The sequence below is a fragment of the Pithys albifrons genome, chromosome 1, assembly GCF_047495875.1.
Source record: "Pithys albifrons albifrons isolate INPA30051 chromosome 1, PitAlb_v1, whole genome shotgun sequence".
Lineage (NCBI taxonomy): Eukaryota > Metazoa > Chordata > Aves > Passeriformes > Thamnophilidae > Pithys > Pithys albifrons.
In genome coordinates, this window is record NC_092458.1 from 64,905,769 (window position 1) to 64,929,225 (window position 23,457).

The 23,457-nt window shown below is 36.7% G+C and overlaps 1 protein-coding gene across 6 annotated transcripts in view; it reads right to left on the reverse strand.

Annotated features, from left to right (window-relative positions):
* Positions 1 to 23,457, reverse strand: part of FRY (FRY microtubule binding protein) — a 251,531-nt gene that overhangs the window by 57,862 nt on the left and 170,212 nt on the right. For all 6 annotated transcript variants that reach the window (XM_071553058.1, XM_071553050.1, XM_071553032.1 and 3 more), the window contains 17 exons: positions 22,807 to 22,989; positions 21,832 to 21,918; positions 19,989 to 20,248; positions 19,473 to 19,662; positions 18,585 to 18,709; positions 18,348 to 18,405; positions 16,288 to 16,379; positions 15,921 to 16,093; positions 13,808 to 13,968; positions 12,842 to 12,952; positions 11,511 to 11,665; positions 9,341 to 9,440; positions 8,881 to 9,052; positions 6,921 to 7,177; positions 5,008 to 5,154; positions 1,471 to 1,639; positions 617 to 707 (listed from right to left, as the gene is read on the reverse strand). In XM_071553058.1, coding sequence (XP_071409159.1) covers positions 617 to 707; positions 1,471 to 1,639; positions 5,008 to 5,154; positions 6,921 to 7,177; positions 8,881 to 9,052; positions 9,341 to 9,440; positions 11,511 to 11,665; positions 12,842 to 12,952; positions 13,808 to 13,968; positions 15,921 to 16,093; positions 16,288 to 16,379; positions 18,348 to 18,405; positions 18,585 to 18,709; positions 19,473 to 19,662; positions 19,989 to 20,248; positions 21,832 to 21,918; positions 22,807 to 22,989 — 2,531 coding nt within the window. The remainder of the gene's footprint in view (positions 1 to 616; positions 708 to 1,470; positions 1,640 to 5,007; positions 5,155 to 6,920; positions 7,178 to 8,880; positions 9,053 to 9,340; positions 9,441 to 11,510; positions 11,666 to 12,841; positions 12,953 to 13,807; positions 13,969 to 15,920; positions 16,094 to 16,287; positions 16,380 to 18,347; positions 18,406 to 18,584; positions 18,710 to 19,472; positions 19,663 to 19,988; positions 20,249 to 21,831; positions 21,919 to 22,806; positions 22,990 to 23,457) is intronic.

The window sequence follows — 23,457 nt, forward strand, 5'->3', positions numbered from 1 at the left end:
AAAACTAAGAGGGTTTCCATGACAGAAACAATACACATTTGTCTGTGCTCCAGGATTTGATGGCCCTTAGGCTTTGCACTTATTCATTTGTCATTTTTCAGTATGTACCATAAGTAGCCGAAGTCTAAACTGAATATAATGATTTCTAAGCAAAGTATTTTACATAGGTTTCCTCTGTAAGATATTTTATCCAGAAAAAGGAGGTGTCCTTGCAGTCAGGGATACAAAACTGCAAACTAGATTTTACTCCCGGTCCATGAAATCAAAAGGCGTGATCAAAACTGACTTTCCATACAGATTTTAGTAGTCAATATTTGATATACACTCTTGAGTTTCTTTCACCTTTGTGGAAAATCCCTAAAAACCCATGATCTGCTTAGCACAGTTCATTCAATCTAGGTTCAACAGTTGGTTTTTTTCTAATGAATTATTAAACAACAGTAAAAAACTAGAAACCTGTGAATAGCTTTTTTAAAAAAACATATACATAGTGTGATAATGCCATATAGGATCAGCTTGAGCATCAGAGTGCCTCCTAATACAATGCAGAACTTTGCCCAATATCTCAACCTTAGCCTAGGAAAACACATATTTTGGAGGAAAAAACCCCACAAACCTTTCATCAGTCTCTTTCACCACTCTGTTCTCCTCTGCATCAGGAAAACTATCTTGGCCAGCTACCACAGTGTTACTGCTTGAGGTGGTTCCTGTATATGAGATGACAATAAGAACACCTGTTACATGCAGCAGACATTATTGGCAAAACAATAAAAGCCCGTAACTTAAAGGGGTTTTTAGCAGCTACAGTCAAGGTGATAATTCTGCGAGTACTCGCACATATGAATGAACAATAACACCTCTACAAACCAGGTTCTGCTGGCATGGCTGAATGATGTAAAGTTTACATGCTTAGAGGAGTAGATTTACATAGTAATACTCTTCTGCTTCTTAAACTAAGCTCATTCTCTGTGACATAACCTATTTTTTTCAAGTATTTAGCAAAACACTAACAAGGTTAAATGTGGGGGTGGTTCTTAAGCATATTTGACTACTGAAGCTTGTAAGTAGCAATAGGCCTTTGAAAGCAGAATTGGCACACAGTTGAGGTTCTCAGTTTTTCAGAAACTCTCCCTGGGATATCTGCTGTGATCACAGCATTTATGATCTCTTGTTCTGAGAAACTAGTGGTAAAAGAACCACTAGAGAGTAGAGTGCTTTGAAGAGTGGTAGAGTTCTGAAAAGCACCAAATATTGGTAATATGCTATTAAAATAGTTAAGATTATTAAGCATATTTTAAAAATCAAAATACCACATTAGGAATTTAAAAGAAGTGTAATTTAGACATGAAACAAGACCTGAAAGTTTTTTGCAGATCTGAATGGGTGAAAAACAAAGACATTGTTTTCTCCAAAGGGATGAAGATTTGAAAAGAGCAGGAGACCACAAAGGAAAACACTTAGAGGTCATACCAGAAGCTGCAGCTGAGGCTTTGTTGCTGGCAGCAAAACGGTAGAATGGAGGATTATCACAATGTTGGACTATGGGGTTCACTGGGTCGGTTTGCTGCAGCTCAAAAAGAAGCTCTTCCATTGTCTGAATAGTGTTATTGCGACATAGATATATAGCAACTTTTTTTATCTAGAGAGGAAAACAACAGTTATTAAACTCTGATTAAAGTAAATTTCCAAATAAATCAATAACTATTACACTGAGGTACTAAAAGAATCCAGAATGCAAGCGTTGCTCCTGGACAGACACCACAGCCACATACAGTTGATACAGAAATAAAAATTTTCACTTTGACATCAATATCATTTTCCCAGCAGAGTCAATCTGTGATGGAATTACCTTAAAGTTTCTGCTTAACATTCACAATGAGCTTTTTAGGTATACAACTATACAAAATACACATCTGCAAAACTATAGCTGTAACCACAAAGAATAAGTCAATCTCCGAGTAGCTACTTGTGTCTGTAGCCAAAGTAATAGCAAATGGAAGAAAGGCAGAGCAATTACGTATATAGACTTCATGGGTCCTGATTTAAAAAATCTGAGAGTAACATTTGTAGAAATTCTGGAAATTTTTATAAATCTTTTAACAAGAACTCAAACCTTATTGTATGCACTGCAGCAACAAGAACTGTTGAGATACTGAGATCAAATTAGGCTGAATTCCTGAGGAAAAAAACCCCAGTGGCTATTAAAAGCAGAGACTCTCTACAACTCAAAAACATTTGATTCATAAACTGCTGGAGGTGGGAGACCATATGGGGAAGCATCCCTCTGTGTTTGCCTGCTTGTTTTTAAAGATGTCCCTAAACAGTTACTCACAGGGGTGCTGATATGCAGGACTGAACTGCCTGTTGGCCTCACAAAGTAATGCTGTTCTTATACTCTTAAATACTTCTATAAAAATAACTTCCTAACTGCCTCACTTTCCCTCTTTTATCTAATTTTTTTCCTTTTCTTACAGTAGAGAAAATGCACATATTCAAGGTCTCTTTAACTCTACTGTGCTAAAGATTCCCAGGGACTTTCCAGATACAAATCCATCTTCTTTCTGACACTCATTTCTGTTTGGGCTCACAGTGCCCTTTCAGCTTCCCTCACCCCTAAAGGGGTCACACTAAAGTCTTTGCTGAAGAGGTTTTTGAACTGTAAATATTCTAAGAAATCTTTCAGTACATAATGTGAAAGAATGGACAGCTCAGCAATTTGTACCGGGGCACTGGGAAAAAAATGCTTAAAGGAAACATAAGAGACAAAGCAATTAATTTAGCTGATAAAAAAATAAAAATATAGTGAGTCAGGCATGCTTTTTGGCTTGGACCCACACAGGAAGAACAGATGGCTGAAGGCACGAAGCAGCTGGTGACTGCCTTGGGGCACAGGGGGCTCCAAAAGGAGATGGGTAAACTGGCAATCTTTCAACTCCATGGTCTTTTGAGGCCAGGTGACCTGGAACAGTGTTGATAAACTGTCTAAATGATCTTTATTTGCTAACGTGTATCTGTTATCTACATGATAATGGAAGACACATGTTTACGGTATCAGCAGTCTTGTGCGTTAGCAGAGTTGGGTATGATTTCTTATCTGTGAACTCCAGGACATTAGCAAAACACTGAGCAGATGCATGTGATAAGCCCAGTGTATTTTCCTACTCCAGACAAATCTATCAGTGAAGGGGTGACTCATAAGCACAGTCAGACTTCCTATAGAAGCTGAAATTTTTTTAAGATTTTGCAAAATCTGAGAATCGCTTTTAACTCAACATCACAAAACACAGACTAACTGGGTGGCAGAAAGCACAAGACACTTGCCAGCTGCTGCCACCAATGAAGACCTGAGTGTCTTGTTAAGAGCCCCTGGAAGCCTGGGAGGGAGACCAGAGAAGTTCCACAGGCAAAACAGGAGATGCTGAGCAGATGAAGCTGGAGATGCCCAAACAGATTGCTCTACTGTCCTGGAGGAGGACAGAGCTGTGAGAGCCAAGGCATGAGGCAAGGAAAGAATTTGAAGTAGTGCTCTGGGAAGAAGAGGGTTGGAAGTTGGCTGCTCAGAGCTGTGGGATAGCAACAGTTTTGGAAAAAGGAGTTGCTGAAAGCTTTGGGTTGGCAAGTATCTGGATTGGGTGATAACGTATGTGAGGGGCTCCTGGGCAAAATGCGACATGGTTATCAGGCATTTCCAGTCAGGCTACAGATTTAGGAGTGAGCAGTGCGTCCTTAGCACAGACTACTCGTTCCTCTTAGAAAACTGCCCGTTCTTATTTTGTAAGCTGGCAGAAATTCAACAGCCCTCATTTTGTCTCTTAGCTGTGTGATTTCCACTTGTTCTCTGCCAACATAGCACCTCCTGATGGAGACCACCTTCGGGCCTAATCCCAATTCTATCACAGATTGTAGGATCAGTCAGGTTGGAAAGAACTTGGGACAACTGATGGAAAGAGCTTAATTACCCTCAAGATGCTTGGGATCAACATCTTTGTCTTCCTCTCATACAAACCTTGAGCTTGTTCTTACACTGACTCCACTTTCAAATTTTTCCTCTTTTTACTTGGTAGGCAAACATATACACTGATTTTCTTTATTCTATTATGCATAGCAGTCATCATAAGCACTTTAAGCAAACTATTATTTCAGCAACTATAAATGAAGTATATTTTAGAGTCTTTTTAGACAACTTTCATCACATTAATAATAATTTCAGATTTACTTCAGAGAAATCAATAGAAAGAAGCTAACTTATAAAGCAGCATATTGTAATTGTGCTGGAAAATTGACTAAATTTAGATTCTGTTCCACCCAGCAACTGAGCAGTAAGTAACATGGGAATGGAACTATCCTGCTTTTCTCAGACAGCCCCGATTTTATTTTAACTGGAATAATAACAATATCCAGCATGGTCTGAGTTGCACATTACAGGAAAGTTATATAATTTATGACAGCCATGCAAAGGCGTAAGTTGATTGGGTAAGGAGCTCTCTTCTGTCTCTTGAAATGTCCCACAGAAAGCCCTAGTCAGTTAAAGGAGAACAAAATGTAGCACTTTCTTAAAACTGCATGATTTTCTGAAGGAACAGGTAAATATTTACAATAAACAAGCCAATAAGACCATAGAAGCTTATGTCTCCTTCATGATATAAAATCCACTGTTCAAAGCACTTTCAAAATTTAACTAATAGCTTTGTAAACTAATTGATTACTGAGAAAAAATATAAGTTTTAGTATTTTTACTTATCTTCATTTTTCATGCAAGTTATTTAATCTTGGAACAGCCATTCTGTCTTTTTAATTCAAAAATTCTATACATTTTACATATTTTTATGCAAACCTGTAATGAAAAAAATATTTCTTTATTTTTCCTCATTTATTCTGGCAATTTATGGCCAGTCTCTGTTACTGTTCCCATACACTGACATGTAAAGTTGCTCTGTAGGTGATAGTTGTTTTCTTTATTCAAACCTGTGTCATCAACAGTAAATAAAATGAAGTGCAAATACTTACATAAGGTAAAAGGATGGTATCACTGCTAACACCACACAAACTAATGAGAAACTGCAGTGTTATCCTAAGGTTGTTACTCCATTTTTCATTGTTGGCCAAAGCATTCCAGACATTTTCCATCTCTGGTCCAGGAATTTCATCTCCATACTGCAAAGAATCATAGGCATACATTTCTCGAAATATACAGACCTCCAAAAACCCCCATGCTCTTTTAGAGTAAAAAGTTACAAAAAGGTACTTTCAAAATCTACCTGACAGACTTCAGAGCATAAATTCTATTTAAAAGTAATTAGGTTCTGATCCACAGAAGGATTTAAATGATAAAAAAATATAATCTTGAGGAATGTAAATTCAAAAAGTGATCCTAAATTCAAGCAGTTTATTACGTTTCATCCTTACAGTTGGCAAGTAACCAAAGTTCTGTTTCTGCATGTCTTTACCTAAGTGCTTCAGTCTTCACAGCAGTAAACCATTGGGAACCTCTCTCCTAAGTAAATCCTAGCAGAATTAAGCATTTGCTTTCACATTGTAAATGAGCAGCTTTTGATCTCTTTTGCAAGACACAGTTATAGAAATTACTACCTTTTGCCCAATCAATTAAGTGGTTACTGCATGCATCCAGGAAGTGGGAGTCTAGAATTTAAGCTGTTCTGTTTCCTACATAAAAGTATTGCCTCCCACTTTGAGAAGTCTGTTTTGACCACTGCACAGGCTGACAACCTATTAGCAGAAGAGGGGCAATCTCCAGGTTGTGCTGTTCTACCAAAAATTATATAATACATATTAGCTACATCAACACTGTCACTGATACCTACACCTACTGTCATCTGCACCGACACTTCCCGGTGCCAGTCCCTTTGTCACACATACAGCTTCAAAACTAGGTCTGTCCATATGTTTTGAAGCAAGCATTATTATCACTCTACAACAAAGACTTTGTGTGGTTTTGGAAACAACTTGCTCCAAGGACTGCTGCTGATAGGCAGTAAGGGTGAGACTGCATCATATCTGTTTTCAACTCATGAAATTCCTTTATCAGTATCCTAGAGTCTCCATACCATCAGATAATTCAAAACCAGTATCATACCCTGCATATGCAGTGAGTATCAAAAAAACATTCTGGTGGGCTGAAAAGCAGTCCCCACATTATTTCAGGCACGATACATGACAAAACACACACAAAATAATGATTATGTTTTACTTAGAGGGTCTCAACAGATTCAGAACCAACTGCTACGTAGCATGGATACAGATAGTCGGCTTGGGAGGATTAACTCTGAGGACGTTAGGAAATATGAACCACCCTGTCCCATATGACAGGCATTACTTTCTGGAGTTTGTGTATTTAGCAGTTTAGATGTATCTAATCTAGTGAACCAGGCAAAAGCAGTGCCAGTGGCACACTTAGTAGGGCAGCTTGCAACCTACCAAAGAGAAGGTAAAAATGGATTCTCAGTACCTTCTCTACCAGCTCCTTAGGCATTTTGCATTAAAAACAAATTCCTCATCCTTCATCAGGACCTGGGATGTAAAATACTTCCTCTTTCAAAAAAAAAATTTGCACTTTAGAAATTTATACTCATTTTCCCCTTTTTTAAAGAGTATGTAAGTGTTTCCTAGAAAGTACAAGAGCTTCAGTAGGACAAATTAGAGGTGCTTATTTGCATCCCCAAATAAACTTTCATCAGTTGCCTTAAACATTAACCCAGGAGGTGATATATGAAGGAACTGAATTGAGATCCTTCATTGGTAATCCTTAATGCCCTCACTATTAAGGTTTTCTCTTTGCCCATGTTTAGAAGGAGAACAGTTTTAGTGTTGTCCTTAAAAAAACTGTTCCCAGTGCAAAATTTTTGGTATTGGAGGGAAGAAACAGAAGTTTTATAGGTTGGTTCTTTGATTTGCTTTTTTACCTTGGCTGTCATATACATGAGATTATTAAGAACCAGTGAGGTGGCCTCAGGTGAGCCCCAGCCATTGCCTTTTAGTCCACTTGTGACTGCTATGTCCCCATCCTTGTCCTTCAGTTCGTCTTCTGGAGTGGTAGGGCTTGAACCAGGGAGGAGCAGCCTGTTGTCTACAAGTTCAATATTATGAAGCCATGGTAGCAGATAGGTAAGCATGATCTGTCTCCCATTTGGATGTGTTGTTGGAAATCGCTGGCTTACCTCTAAAACAGTAAGAGTTGAAAAGGACAACATAGTAATTTATGAATGAAACCTTAAATACACTGTTTAAATCACATTTCTGATGCTTTTTAGACTACCTGATGGTTTTTATCTTGCACACAAATAGCAGATAAAAGGATGTACTTGAACTTCCTGAAGAGAAACACTGATTAAATGTTCAATAATTGCAAGGAACTAGTCAGGTCTTCTGTCTAAAATAACTAACATAGTCTGGGTTTAGACACAGAAAATCACCCATTTTTACTGTGCCACATTGTGTATTAAGTGAAATACATGCCAATAAAGAGGAAAAAGGATAATTCAATTACTGGTGGTTACTCTGGAATTCCACAAGCTTCTGCAGAATTAGAATTAACATACAGAAGTGTTCTGCAGAATTACACATGGACCACTGGCCTTCAGTTTTTATAAATATTAAGGCACTTATTATACTGAGTTTATAAAAAACCATCCTGCATATATTGGGGTCTTATTTCCTGTGGGGATGCCTATAAAATTCAGTTGGCTGTCAGTCCAGGAGTGCTTTATACAGCACTTTATTTGGTTTATAAAAAAAAAAAGAACTGGCATTGTAAGGCAAAGGGATTTGGAAAAATCTGGGATAAGAAATACAGCTTCCTGCCAAAGTGAACCACATTATATCCCTTTACCAGAATTCTTCTGTAAAATCAGTACAGCAAACATTTCCTTTCTTTACTCTCTGCCTGCTTTTTAAAAATCTTGAAGACACATACTGTTCTCTCTCCTTATGATTTCAGATATACAAAAAGGATCTCTGACTTGGACTGAATATCTGAGGGGTTTTTATATGACACAGTCACTACAGCAACATGAATAGATGGTAACAACAATAATGAACAACATTTATTTAAGGAGTCATCAGAATTTCCCTGCACCAGCTATTTATAACTCCTGGTATCTTGGGCACTGAGGAATGGATAAGGTATTGTTCCTTTACTCTCCCTCCAGCCTCTACAGACTGAGTAAAAATAACATAAAGGAATTTTAAGAGCCAGTAATAATTCCCATGATTACAGACATTTGTGTTTTGTTATTTAAAAAGCAGAGTAACACATTAGATTAATGAAAGCAGACAGATATGTCTCAAAATATCGCTGTTCCCAGGAATGGTTATGTTCTGAGCGGGCATATTCTGAATTGCACTCCTGCAGGTCTTTAACATTTTCCTCAGTAACTCTGAAAAAATATTTCTAATAAAATTAAATAATGATGAGACATGCAGATGTGGCAAATAACAAAAGGTAGAGATCACTCTGAGTGATTTGAATCATTGGTAAAACTGTACACAGGCAATCAATCTTCCCAAAGTTGAAGTCATGTTTGTATAAAATGAACAATTATATCCAAGTATCATTTATATAAATGCATGTATAAAAAGAATCACATGAGAATCCACTCTAGTAGAGCCAATGTCATTTTAACTGATTAAGGGCATTTGCAATTTCAAAGTTACCCTAAAATCTCACAAGAGTCCCTGAACAGACTTCCTGTACTTTGCATAAATACCTCTAGGAAATGTACACTGTATTCGTAAATCTGAATCAGAGTAAAAACAGGTCAAGCTAAATTTATAAATAGAATTGTGGTTCAGAATGGTACCACTTGGTAGCTACCACTTGTACAAAAATGGAAAGTAGGTATTATGTCAAATAAACATAGGTACCTGAAAAAAGTGGAAGGGTAAGTTCAGGATACATCCTTGCTAGTTCATATGAAAGAAGGGCAAGTGAGACACTGTAAAGAGGTGGCAGTGGACCATGTGTCCCATATAAGATACTGCCTGGTCTTTGCTCAGCTACCTTTTTTGAATAAACAAAAAGCTTTGATTCAAGGATCTATAAAAGATAAAAAAAAGAAATGAGACAATAATATTCATTAATTCAGGAAATTACAGCATTTTAAGTTTAGCTGTCAGAGAATGTTCTATATTTTCAGAGTATACTCTCCAAATGTGAAAGACACCATAACATTCATTTTTAAGTAAATACTCCCATATTTATAGCCAAGACAAAACTGATTGTTTATTTTCAAAACAAAACTAAAATGTAAATAAACAGTACTTTACATGGAGTTCACAAAAAATCTTCAAAGATAGGAGAATGAAAAAAGTAACTGATACATGCCTGCATAAGTTGCATGGAAATTTCATAAATCTCTCTGTTGGTGTCAGATGCTTTGAACAGCACCAAGTTTAAAAGCGTCACTATATCAAAAGGATAGTTCCTAGAAGAAGAAACAGCACATTTTCATGAAAGTTGGTAAGGAATGCAGAATACATTCAGTCTAATTTACTCTGTAATATGGTCTAAAGAGAATGTCATCTCTCTTTTCTCTGTTCTGTCATCAGATTAGGGGAAAGGGAGCTCTTATGAACACACGGCGCTTGATCAAAGGGCCATCTGGTGAATGGGAAGAAAGAAAGGATTATTTGTAATTACCTTAGACTAATGCTTAGGAATGCTCTGAGTTACCCAAAGTGAGAAAGGCAATACCTGTGTCTATAACTCACAATTCATTTTCATTTATAACATAAACTATTTACAGAACAGGCCAACTCACATGAAAGAAAATTGGTAACATGAAAATTTCCAGGTTTAAAGTACTTCTTAAAACAAGCTGCAATTAAAACAGTCCTTCTGGACAAAAGACACTATCTCTGACATGAACATTCTGGACAAAAGACACTATCTTTGACATGAACATTCAATACACAATTCTATCAAAATTGTTTTCAAACTGTAAACACAAAGAACTGACTGAAAAAATCTGCTGCCTAGAAAGTCAACACCAATTGTAAGGTTAAACATATCAAAGTGTTAACAATGAGAATATTGATAGAAGATCAATTCCCATCTGGATTTTCACTGAAGTTTCCATTTTCCCCTGATGATTTGTCGATGCACCTGACTGAATGGTGAGCCATCAATTTCTTATCCTGGATGTCACAGCCACAGTGCTCCTGAATGACTGCAGAATGCCTATTTGGACTTTTTACTCTCAGACACCTGTGCGGCAAAAGACATTCTTGGTAATTCCAAATACTAGCTGCAATCCATGCTCTACACCTGTCTCTCTAACCTTCCACTAAGTATTAAAAGTATATTAAAAAAAAGGAAAAAAAAAGAAAAGAAAGGAAGCAGCTTCTCTGTAGCCCGACAGGCATCATCAATGAGACACATTACTGCTCATTTTACAAGTAGTTTAAGCAGTGGCCTCTGGATACATTTTGACAGATGATAGAGGAAAAACTATTAACAGCTTTCAAATATTAATAAGAATTCTCAACTTGCTAGAAATAGGACTTTCCCTTCAAAGTAAATCATGCAGATCATACTCTCAAATTTTACTCTAAGTATGGGAAAGATTAACTTTTAGAACAGAGTGGCATAGGAAACACAAAGTGAGGAAAAAAGACTGATTTAAACCCCAATATTTTTCTATGCTTGTTAAATAAAGAACACCCCTTAACATAACTGAATTTGCAAACACAAATTTCATTCATACATTAAAAATCTCAGTATAATGCAGTCTCTAGTCTATTTCTTTCTGTAAGAACAAAAGTTTTAGAGTAAATTCTAAAATATTGGACTTGTTTCGATTTTCTATATCCCAAGTATTTCTATATTGAACTAAGCTGATCAGAAATCTTGGCAAATTTTTTTTGTCAAGAGTAAATTTTTTGATTTATTTTAATTAGATGAAAATTACTGCATGATTGAATTTCTCTGTAAATTTTTTTCAAAAAAATTAAGAAAAGGATAGATTTTTATGAAGGCCTGACACAAAAGCAGTATTTCTGTTCATGTCTTCATGTAGCTTGTGCTTGCTTAGCATCACCAGTAATGATACCAGCTGACAGAAAAGTAACTAAACAAATCAAATCAAAGCCAGTTAGAAAAAGACCACGACTTTGTAGATAATGACAAGTCAAAATAATGACCTTCAAGCTATTAACATTTAAAACATTCTTCCTTTCAGAAATTAAATCAAAAACCATGCCAAATCTTTTGAAGCCAGATTTATGACGTATATTTAGACTGAAGTGTTGTGGTTATTTTCTATCTTCCTGATCAAAATTAGTGTCAAAATGCCACAGATTCCAGATATATAGTAAGTGCATATTCTACCAAGCACATAACTTTCTTTCCAGAATCATGAGACTAAAGCAATACAGTCCTCAAGAATTGTTTGAGATGATGCAACGTAAGAGTGTGACCAACAAGTCTTTACAACACAAACTGAACTTCCAGTTTCGTTTACATTGAAAGTATAGGTTAATAGATGAATTAATACCTGCTTCCACACACAGTTGCAATGGCTTTGAAACATCCAGAGGCAAGCTGATATGATCCCGTATAACAACGATCTATAGCCCAGTTGAAGAGATTGATCTGATCAGGATTCAGTTCTAGCAGCAGGACAACAACTTCACAGCCAAGCTGATGAACCTGAGCAAATGTCAAAACATAAGTGCTGGGCTCAGATATGTTCATTCTCGAAAATTCTTAAGAGTGACACAGGCAAAACAGTGGGAAAATGGAGAATTCAAATATGTAAAAAGAAATCAGAAAATTTATAATAAATTTATTTTAGGGATAACAGAGTTGGAATGTGCCTCAGGTTTCAATATTCCTTACTTGAAATAAAATTGTATGAACAAAGACTACATAAATGAAATATGTTTTCAAAAATTAAATAAAGTTTCTAAAATTCAGCACAGAAAAAGTGCAGAATCTTTGGAAAATCTAAGACATTTGATAGGTGTTCTTGGGCAACTTCCATTTATACCAATAACTGACTTCTAAACTGATTTCCTGCTTCCTGAGAATTTCACAGTGAGACACTTCCATGTTTTTCCTTCTTTTGACTAACATAGAAAGAATGTAGGCAAAGAAAAATACGTTTTGCAAGCCTTTTGACACTTCCTGTTAATGGGTCAGGTAGGAACCTTCTCATCTAACTCTGAACTAGTTGTACAGGCAAAGCAGTTTAGTTACAGTTCTTCATTACAAGGATTAATCATGAATTGAAGTGATTAGCTTAGGGGAAACAAATTTGATCTCTTTTTCCTAATAAATTACCTATATTAGCCTACGTCCTCTAGCTGCTTCACACACACTTAGGTTTTGTTGTTTGCCATTTTCAGCAATAACAGTCATGTGTGCTGGTATGAGATTTTAGGGAGAAGAGCAGGTCGAAGTGCAAGATACCACAAAGGAAAAAATTGTTCTCTCTCTCCACTTGATGTATATCTCCAATCTACTCCTTATTAATCAAAGAGATAGTTCAATTACCTGTAACTGCAGAACTGTGACTGTGTAGTTACCAAGTCAAAGCCCATCTTCACAGAAATGGAGGAGAAAATGGAAAGAATAACCTACTACATGTTCTTTAAAAAGAAAAAAACACCTTTCTTTCCTTTTCTAAATATGTTTTCCCATCATTTATTTGCAAGATCTACCCACACAACCTTCACTCAGATTTGTTTCATCAGCATCTATGTTATCAAGCAGGAAGGTATTTTTAGAATGTGCACAGTCATAGTTCTTACAGTCACAAACTCTTTACTCACCAGTACAGACATTAAAATTATTCATCAGTATTGCACTTTGGTGAGTACTTACACGTAAATCTTGACAAGCCAGAATGTTATCAAGCCATTTGTACAGATATCCATCAGGGGAAAGACCAACATTATCAAACACAGGTCCACAGCAGAGCACTGCTGACATGGCCTAGAAACACATGAAACTTTAGTTACACAAAAAAGTAATATAATGAACCTTTCAGGATGATTTTAGCTCAAATCCAGGCTGAGAGGACTACCACTTGTTTACTGTTTTGAGGGAACTACAGTGAAAATGGTAACAGATGACTTTGCTAGAATTCAATATTTATATTGCAATAGGTTTTACTGGATTCAAGATTATGCTCAGTTTAAGCATTTTGGAGGGAATATTATTGTCCAGTTTCCCAATTATTCAATAATTGGGAAAGTTGTATCATTTTACCCAGTCTTCACAAATTAAGTTACAAAAACAATTAAAATATACTCAGACATTTCAAGAGTATATTTCTGCAAAAATTAAAAGTGCTACAGCAGGTGATGCAGATTACGTAAGTACATAAGCTGTTTCTTTCTCAGCTTACTTATGTAGGGAAGTTGCAACTAGTTTTGCCACAAATATATATATTATTACTGAGAATGTCTCCAGGCAAGTGTGGGAAACAGCCCTGAGATGCAGACTGGTACAGATTCAGCATCCTGAGATACTGATTTTGGTACTATACCTAATTTCTGAGCCTAAGATTCTCTTGCTGAATCTGATAACCTGTTAGTGAACAGCTAAGTAAAATTTTAAAATGCATTCTGGTTTTGAAAACAATTAGCTGTCAAAAGTGTTGACAAAATAAATAATACATAACTTGAGTGCCATATTGTATGATACTATTGTACATATACATATGAATACACAAGTTTGCATTGAGTTTGCCAATTCAAATTTCTGTCAAATAAAGGGAAATAAACTCTACAACTACTTGTGTTTTGACTGAAAAATTGCTGTTACTGGACAGTGAAACTTTCATACCTTTAATGCACAATACTGGTATCTTGTAATCTGATGATTTCTATCACTGTAACGGTCCAGTGGTGTGAACATAATACTGAAAGGTCCTGCCCACTGGCTGAATAAGATGAACAGGTGATGCCTCAAGCTCTGCTGAGGGAAGAGAAATCTCCTGTGGTGAACTAAATGAACAAAAAAAGAAAGAGTTGTGATTTGTTAATATTAAATACACATTCATGTGGCACAATGATGATATGAATTTCCAATTTCTACAATAAGGGAGGGTTTTTTACGTGTTCAATGTAAACTTACTCCAAAGTATCTAAGCTCCTTTAAAAGCCTAATGAAGGGAGTAAGATACATCTTATTTTTAAGAACCTTCAGTTCTTAATTAATGAGCAGGTATATAAACATGAATATCTGACTTTAGAAAAACATGCAAGGACCTAGCTATAAAATCAGAGGTTTCACTGCCCCTTGCATTCCTTTCGTGTCAAATATTTACTTTTTTTCCCCAGTCCTTTAAATGTAAGCCAAAACAATACATACATCTTACTCTAATACAGGATTAGGTAGGGACAAAATAGGGAAGAAAATTGGTGCCTATTTGTTTACGACAGAGATGTGTATGTTCTGAACAGCTGAATTACTTGAGCAAATGGAAAAATACCATGAATTCTTAATCATGTGGAGGAAAAAAAAGATGATTTTTTGAAACAAAGTTAACTTAAAGCGAAGTTTCAAGTCCCCTCAGCAAAACATGATGGCAGAGGTGGTACTATGTTTATTAAAGAGACTGGCAAACTGCTACCGGCCTTTCATGTTTCACCCAGACCCTGTGCTGAAAGCCAGCAAAGTTTAACTAAACAATACTTATGCAAATCATATGAACAGTGGCTAAAAGTGACAGATCTTGACACGATAAACAATTGTTTGCTAGGAGCTGTTAGTTTTGTTAGTTATTGACACATTTTAAAGCTGTCTTGTTAGAAGAAATATATCTGAATTATTTAAAGGCATCAGTTCTTATTGTATTCTCAAAACACACAACATAACTTTCACTGTGGAAAATTCATACATCATGCAGTCATTGGTCATGTGCCTTTCAGAACATGAGAACAAATGCAAAGAGGAAGGGCTTTGCAAAGTAAGGCCTCATGGCAAAGTGACTGCTGAAGAAATACTCTTTTGTTAATGAACATGATTTAAAAGAGGAATCTTGAAAAGAAATACAGTATTCTGTTTGCTGTTGGTAGCTAAGAACTTGACATTGCTCAGTTCAAAGGGATTATTTTAGAGAATAACAGGAGTGACATTTTTTCTTTATTTTGTTCAACTATTATAATTTTTATGTATCTCACAGCTGAAAGCAACTACATAACTTTGAAAAGACTTGCATACTGGAAACTTGCATGAAAGCATTTGTACATTATTTATTGCCTCACTTCACTCTTTTGAATTCCTTTGCATTTGTTGCTACCAATGCTGCTACATCTTGTCATAAATTATCTGGACTTAACAGATTTACATAGACCGAGTAAGCTCCAGACCTCATTTTCCAGTAATTACCTGGAGATCTTTAAAGCAAAAAGGTTTTTTGTTTCTTTGATAATGCAATTACATTATATTTCTGAAGTAATCTTGCAGTATAAAAAAGCATGAAGTCAATTAGAGAAATCTTTGTGATACAGCTGGACTCAGGTAACGTGATCTCAAAACTTTGGGCAAGTTTTTCACTACATTTAATACTGTACACTTTCTGCACCTACCTACATTTTTTAGTACCTGTCAGAATTTATGAAGAGTCTGCAATCAACTCAGAAGGAAGAAAATAAGGCCTTATTTCAAAGAAATCTGGAGTCCTTAAGGGTCACAGACAATTTCTTTGCTGGCTTTAAAAGAGCTGATTATTATAAATTACTATGACAAGCTTCATCAAACTTTACAGGTTGTTCGTATTTAATTCTTAGTAGACTTCTGAAAACCTTTTTGTCTACAATCCCCTTAACACGCATTACAGGACAATTCACTATCAGTAAAAAATAGCACAGAAAAAAAAGAAATAAAAAACTACTTTCCCAATACCTATATTAAATGCAATTTCACAGCATGCTGAGATAATTTAGTACCATACCTGGAACACACTGAATCAAGTTGGCAATCATTGCACTGAAATGTGCTCTCATATCCTTAAGGATTTCAACCTCTTTGTCGTTTTCAGCCTCCAAAAGCATGCGAGTCAGATCAACATACTCTAAGAACAAGGCTCCAAGGGCTAAAGTATCTCTTTCCAGGGCTCCATTTGTACTGGCATAAAGGAAAGGTGCACATTAATATAGAGTAACAATGTAGTTATACTACAGTTTTCTGTAGAAAAATCTTTCCATATCTGATAAGACTAAACAATTCTCCAAAGAACATACCGAGGTAATCTCAGTGTGGCAATCACTGAAAATTATTTCGCTTGAAATATCAGTATTTATGATGAGTGATAGTCCTACCTGTCACTTATGACACCAGCATCAGCAAGTAGTTCAAAAATTCGCAGTAGCTGCAGTCTTAGTAGATCTCGGCGTTCTCGACGTTTCTTGTTCTTGGAATTTAAAATAAGAACCATTTTTATATGCCTAGGTATATACATTAAAAACTAATAGCTTCAGAAATATCAGGACAGTAGTGAGATTTTGGAATTCCAGTTCAAGAATTCTCTTCATGAAGGAACTCAAATGCTTTTGGACATTTCTCCATAACACTGTGCTTACACATCAACAAAGAACTGAATACGATCAATTTTTTGTCTTTGTACCTACTATTGAAAAAATTGTTAACAGCTACCTCAGTATTTACTGAAAATGTGGAAATGAAATAATGAAATACTGGATAAAAAAAACAACTAATATTCAAGGTTCATGTGCCAAAACCCATGCTAACTCCAGGTAGCATGGATGTTCACATTAACTTCATGTCATCTAGTTTGGGTGCTGGAAGCACTGTGAAGTGCAGAACATATATCCAAACCCCAGGGAGATATTTTAGTGTTCAGCCATTCTTGAGCCTGGAAATGGTGCAGTGCATGATCACCCATATTGAAGTTATCTCCTGGCAGACACCACTCCAGTACACTCTTGGGTGTGTTGACTGCAGTGGTTGTGCACATACTTAATGTACTCCTCCCACAGAACAGGACTGAACGGTTGTTTAACTGGTTCATTGTATCTCTGTCTTCTAGAAAGCTGCCCTTTCTGTCTTCTATCCTGCCTGGAAAGATGTGAATGCAACAACGACTGTTCTTTGATGAAAGACTAAATTGACTTGTTTGTATCCTGCATCTCCAGTAAGCAAAAAAAACATGAGAAGGTCAAAAAGCTGCTATTGCACTCAAAGAAATTTCCTGCCAGAACAAGAAAAGATCACAGAAAGCTCAGATTTTCCTCTTCAAAACACAAGAATGGCAATACTGAGTCAGATCAAAGGCTTATCTCATCTAGGACTGTGGCTCTGCCTATGGCCAGCAGTAGATGCGTGGGAGAAGAAAATGATGCTTTCCCTGGTATTCTGACCCAGAACTGGCAGTCTGCAACATCCTAGTAGAGGTTTTATTCAAATCATTATGCTATTCGATTTGTCCTATTCAGAGCCCTGTTTTTCTCCTGCTACATCTTAAAGGTTTCAGGAAGCACATGTAGAGAAAAAAGCAGTTTTATTGTAACACAGTATTTCACAGACAGCTGCTCCTGCAACAGTGTTGGAGACCTGGCAAGCTCCGCAACAGTGCTCACAGGGTGCATCTTGTGTAACGTGCTTTTTGGTTTACCCCTGCAGTTCCTGGACATGCTGGTAATGCTCTTCCTAGTCATAGCATATGTCAGTTCAAGGACATTATTTCTGGTGTGTTGGATACCTGCCTGCTGACACAGAGGCCTGTCGTGTTCTCTACAGCTACATGACCCATACAGTCACTCCTGGGTTTACTGGTGCACTGTTTGCAGGAAGGTGGCCCATTTCTTCATATTAGGAACTACACAGGAATTAACACTGCAGTCTCTTGTTCCTTTACTGACATTTCCATGTGCTAAATTTGGTCTTCAAGCCTACTGTAAACCTTGGAACTCTTGCAATTCCTTTCCTGAGGGTAGACTGGATATGTATGTCTGTAGAAAAGGTATTTGAAGTCTAAGTTGTCTGCAGTGGTACACAGACAAAATGCAGAGGCAAGTGACTGCACTAATGTGTTTTAATCCACTTCTGCCCAGTACTAAAAGGAGAGAGCTCCAAGCCCAGGACTTCGTAGGGATGGAAGGCACACAAATGAATTGAGGTGTGAAGCAAAACAGAGTGGAAATGGCAGTGGACATTTCAGACATAGAATTATTAAGAATTGTTCATGCAATTTAACTTGAATGAAGCACATGCCAAGTGAATTATTTTTTTGTATATTTCCATGTTGGGCATAGCTGAGAGGCTCTATAAAAAAGAATATATTTGTATTTCAAACAGACAACTACTATTTTAAAATTAATTTTTCAGTTTAAATAAACTACATTTAGTTTTTGCAACTAACCTCTGGTCTTCTTTCTAGGGCTTCTTTCATTAGTGGGTGAAGTTCTTCTACTAATTCTCTAAATTAAAAAACATAAATATAAAAAACATGAATGTAGTATTCTTTGAAAAGAATATTTTTTAATAAATAAAAACAAATGTTGAAAGGGCAAATAAAATTTGAGTATTCAAATTACAACAAAAATAAAGCATTTGGATTAGACACAAATAATTGAGAATATGGTAAGAGGGGAAGTACCTGAAAACAAGGGAATTTGTTCTTCCAAATCCTAATACAAGTGATTCTGTTATTTCTATGCTTTCAAGTCTCATCAAGGGAACTAGCTGCTTTAATAGGACTCCAACAGATGGAGTTCCAATAGCCTAGAATATATTAAGAAATTATTGACACTTAATTGTCAGGATATCAATAATAATAATAAAGAAAAAAGTAAATACAATTTTAATTTTTTTACAAACAGACATTGTCCAAGAATCAATATGTATTTTAAAAACATGCTGAAATAATTTTACTATTATGGATATCAATACAGCAGTTTAACTGGATGTCTGCTACCTCACAATCATCTCAATAAGGCTTAACAAATTAATATATCTGAGAAATCTCTTTGCTTTAGTTCAGATTATTTTAATTTACTTAATTTGTTGCTTCATTAAAATAGTCCAGTAATTGCGTTTGTGGAGCTACTGCTCTTCTCAGGTTTCCACTACTTGAAGCTGTGTTTCATATACTATTCCTTCTGACATCCAACAGGAACACAATTTTCATTCAGAAATCTGCCATACAGCTTAATGTTATAAATTTAGAAATTGCAGTGCTCTGAGAAACTAAAGTTAACTTCAAATACATGTCCAGACCTTTTATATTTTGAATATATATCACCCAGAATGCAAAAGAAAGAGGAATATTTTGAGAATGCCATGGCTTTTGCCAAATATTTATCGATACATCATGTCATAAAAATGTTTTAATTGCTAATTAAGTGAGTTAAGTTTTTGCACACATCAAAACAAAACATTTCCCTAACTGGAACGCTTTCATCAGGATGTACATGCATGTAGATGCATGTAGATGCAGTTTACAACTCTCCTAAATAAACAACTGGTTTGAAGCAGGATGCATCACCTTATTATCATAGTTCACTGTTCCATCAGGAGTGGTAGCCATGATCTCCGGGGTTGAAGCACGCAAGTGTCCTGGGCTCATAATACTGGGCTTTGCTACTCCAAAACAGAGAATAAGGTAGTTTCTCCACAAAGTGACATAGTTATCTCCACTGCTTGCTGTACTTGTTTTCTTTGCATTAACAGGAATACTAGAATTCAAAAATCAATTATTAGAATAATTTCCTAGTCTTAATTACACAGTATTTTAAATATTTTAAAAGGCAATAAAACATGCTGTGTATCTATCAGCTTCAAATGAACATGACACAATACATGTGAAAAATCAATGAAGGTATAAAACTAGAGTTTTTCACCCTACAAGTTACAATTATGAAACTCAGAACTGTCTGGCAGTAATCTCTGGGTGGCACCTTGCAGGACTTGTGGACTGATACTGAAACATGAGAATAAAATACCCTTGCATTAAAATCAAACAGCCCATAGAAATGAAAGTTACATGCAGACTTCGACTTACTTTGGATCCACAAGAGGCATTATCAGCTGCAGCCTTGTGAAAGCGTATGGCCAAGCATAGCTGAGAGCTGTAGGACAGTGTTTTGGTAGATTCTCCTGCCTAAGAAAACTGAAGAGGCAGAGAACCCAAGGGTCTTTAACAGACTGTGCAAATATCCAGACATGGGAAGGACTTTTCACATCGTAGTGGCTATTTACAAGGACAGCGTTCCACTCCACCAGCCACTGCAAATCCACACTGTGTGTTAATGGGATTGTTGTCTATGGAGAGAAAAGAGAAATTACCACTCCTTGTTATACTAGCCAGAAACCAGGTACACAGGCAACATATTTGCTTTATTGTATTATTAATGTGCAGAATGAAAGCACAACATTCAAACTTTCCCCTATGGAAACTGCAACACCCGAACTCAGCTGTTTTTATTTCAGATGAATTTCCTAACCCATGTATTACAAAGCCAGAATGTCTCTTGCTTGCTCAGTTTCTGTTTTCAGCTGCAAAGAAGCCCCACCTCACCACCAGTTCAATGTCCCCTTCTGTGCTGGTTTTGGCTTGGGTAGAGTTAACTTTCTTCACAGTGTCTAGTATGGTGCTATGTTCTGGATTTGTGCTGAACAGGGCCAATAATATAGAGAAGATTTTGTTATTGCTGGACAGGGCTTACACAGAGCCAAGGTCTTTTCTGCTTTCCCTACTACCATGTTGGTGAGGAAGTTGGGGCTGCATCGGAGCTTGGGAGGAGACAAAGGTGGGACACTTGACCCCAACTGACCAAAGGGATATTCCAGACCAGATGACGTCACGCTCAGTATATAAAGTGAGGAGAATTAGGAGAAAGAGGGGACATTTGGAATGATGGCATTTGTCTTCCCAAGTCAGCATTACACGTGATGGGGCCCTGCTCTCCTGGAGATGGCTGAACAGCTGCCTGCCCATGGGAAGCACTGAATTAATTCTTTGGTTTGCTTGGCTTGTGTGCGTGGCTTTTGCCTTCCCTACTAAACTGTCTTTATCTCAACCCACCAGTTTTCTAGCTTTTATTCCTCCTGATTCTCTCGCCCTTTCTGCTGGTGGGGGAGTGAGTGAGTGGGGTTTGGTTGTTGGCTGGGGTTAAACCACCACCAATCCTACTTGGCAACCAATGTGGGGCTCAAACCCATGACCCTGGAAAGGGCACTCACACAGCAAGGGAACAATTTGTTGCTTTAAACTTAATCAGGCTGAAATGAGCCACAGACTGTGTGTTTCTGCTCCCTAGGAAAGGGTGTTAATCTCTAAGATAGCATGCAAAAAAAGTTGTCTTACATATCCGTTCTTCTACTGATATGATTTCATTCAAAATGCTTAATCTCTGCTTCTTCTGGTGCATGTTAGACCATGACACCCATGAGAGAGTGAAAGCGGAGATTCAGACCAGCTGTGACTTGATTCAGAGCTTAGGCCCAGGTTTTCAGTCAGGGCCATTTCTGAGCACACAAGGGAGCTAAAGTTTATTCCCTTCTCAAAGAGATGACAGCAGTGAGTGACTTCCAAGTGCCTGAAGCATTAGGTGGTAGTGGCAATAAGACTTTCTCAACTGGTCTTTTGGATGTAGGTTCAGAATCCAGATAGTTTTGACTGTAAGTTTTGTTTGTTTGTTTGCTTGATTTTGTACATAGTAACTTCTATATCCATAGGATGATTATTTTATTGGGACAGATTGTCGGGGACATTGTGGCGCCTTGGAGCTCTTGGGTAGATGGCTGGAGCCTTAAAGCCACATGATTTCTCAGTTTTATTTTTGGTATTTCATGTCTGATATCTGTTATGCAAACACTAGCAGTAACAACAGAGTAGTACTTACTGAATCTGAAACAGCCACATGAATAAAACTTTCAAGAATAGAAGAACTCAACTGATCCATGACATCAATCATAGGTCTGTCATCATCCTGCAAGACACAGAGAACACAAGTTAACTGCTCTCCTGACCAAATTATTATCCTTCTTATTTTTCTGTTACATGAAACAGAACCATCTGAAAATTATGACATGACTCTAAAGTAGCTAAAAATATTCGTTGGCAATGATAGACACGTTTCGCCTTTTTCACATTGATCTCAGAACCACGTCCAGACTGTGGTTTGAAATGAACTTAATTTGCAGCTATAGCTCACTGCTTAGCGAAAAAAAGCACATATCAGAAAATCCCAAATGACTTTGGATAGCTGGTATCAAAAGACTGAAAAATTAGCTTACTGTTTATTGAAGCATTCCTTTGCCATGAACACACATATTTGTGTTCTTAGGCATTTAGATGGCTCACTGAGCTGCGACTGCCCGTACACAACATGACTCTCCATACTTCTATACCCATAAAAAAGATGTAGAGGTCTTTACTATAGAAGGAAAATGTATGAGAATGAACTTAAATGTGTCTTATGCTGTGTTTTTTACAAAATGGTATGCTACAGGAATGAGTTTAATTTCCAATACAAATTTATAATCCTGACAATGCAAAAATGATCCACGCAGTAAAAAAAGGTTTTACAGTGTATTTTACATTCACATCATGCCAAGTGAAAACATTAAGTGGCTGTACATGTTTCTGTTCAAATTCTTATACAGGGCATATGTCATTAATGCTACACTGGTGAGTACACAGAATGATTTGCAGTGTTAAGACAAATAGAAATAGTAAGCTGAGATAAAATGCTTTTTTATAAACGAAACGCGTATCTGCTACACTGCAGCAATTATGCTAAAACCAACTGTAATAGCAGTTTTGTGTTTATCTTTGGACAATTTAATTCAAAGTTCCAAAAGAAAAAAACTCATACCTCTGCCTGGCCAAGGGCCAGGAATAAAGAACGGATTTCCCTGAGGATGAGAACAGCCAGTTTACGGGTAGCAACCTGGAAACTACACAGTAGAACCAGTGCAAATCCTTCGACTGCATGCAGTACATTAGAATAGGGGCTTCTTTCAGACTGCATCCTGTGGCTGGATCCATTTGGTATCAACTGTAGAACAGTGCAAGGAAAAAAAAATGGAGTGGTGGTGGTGTTTGAAAACCAGGTCTCCAATAAATACTCTATTTAACTAGGACATATAAAGAAACAAAATGCACAGGCCATGTAAATGCTGGACTAGGAAATCAACAGTATTTCCTCAACCAACCAAGTTTTGTTGCTTCATGTTACCTTGTTCCACAAAAGCAATGTATGAGTACAGTCCTTTGGCAAACCCTTCTCTCTAATTTTCAATAAATCTATACATTTTTTTTCCATTCTCCAGTAAAAAGTGAATTAGTAAGTCAGATTGTGTACACTTTGTACTTCTTCTATTCCAGATAGCAGGTCCTCAGGTCCTTCTTTGATCCTGTAGCAGCCAACACCTTAGGTGGATGGCCTCTAGAACCTGACTCAAGTAAATTGTAAATATTTAATGAAAAGTATGTGAGTATTTATCTTTTCTACATTTTTGGTACT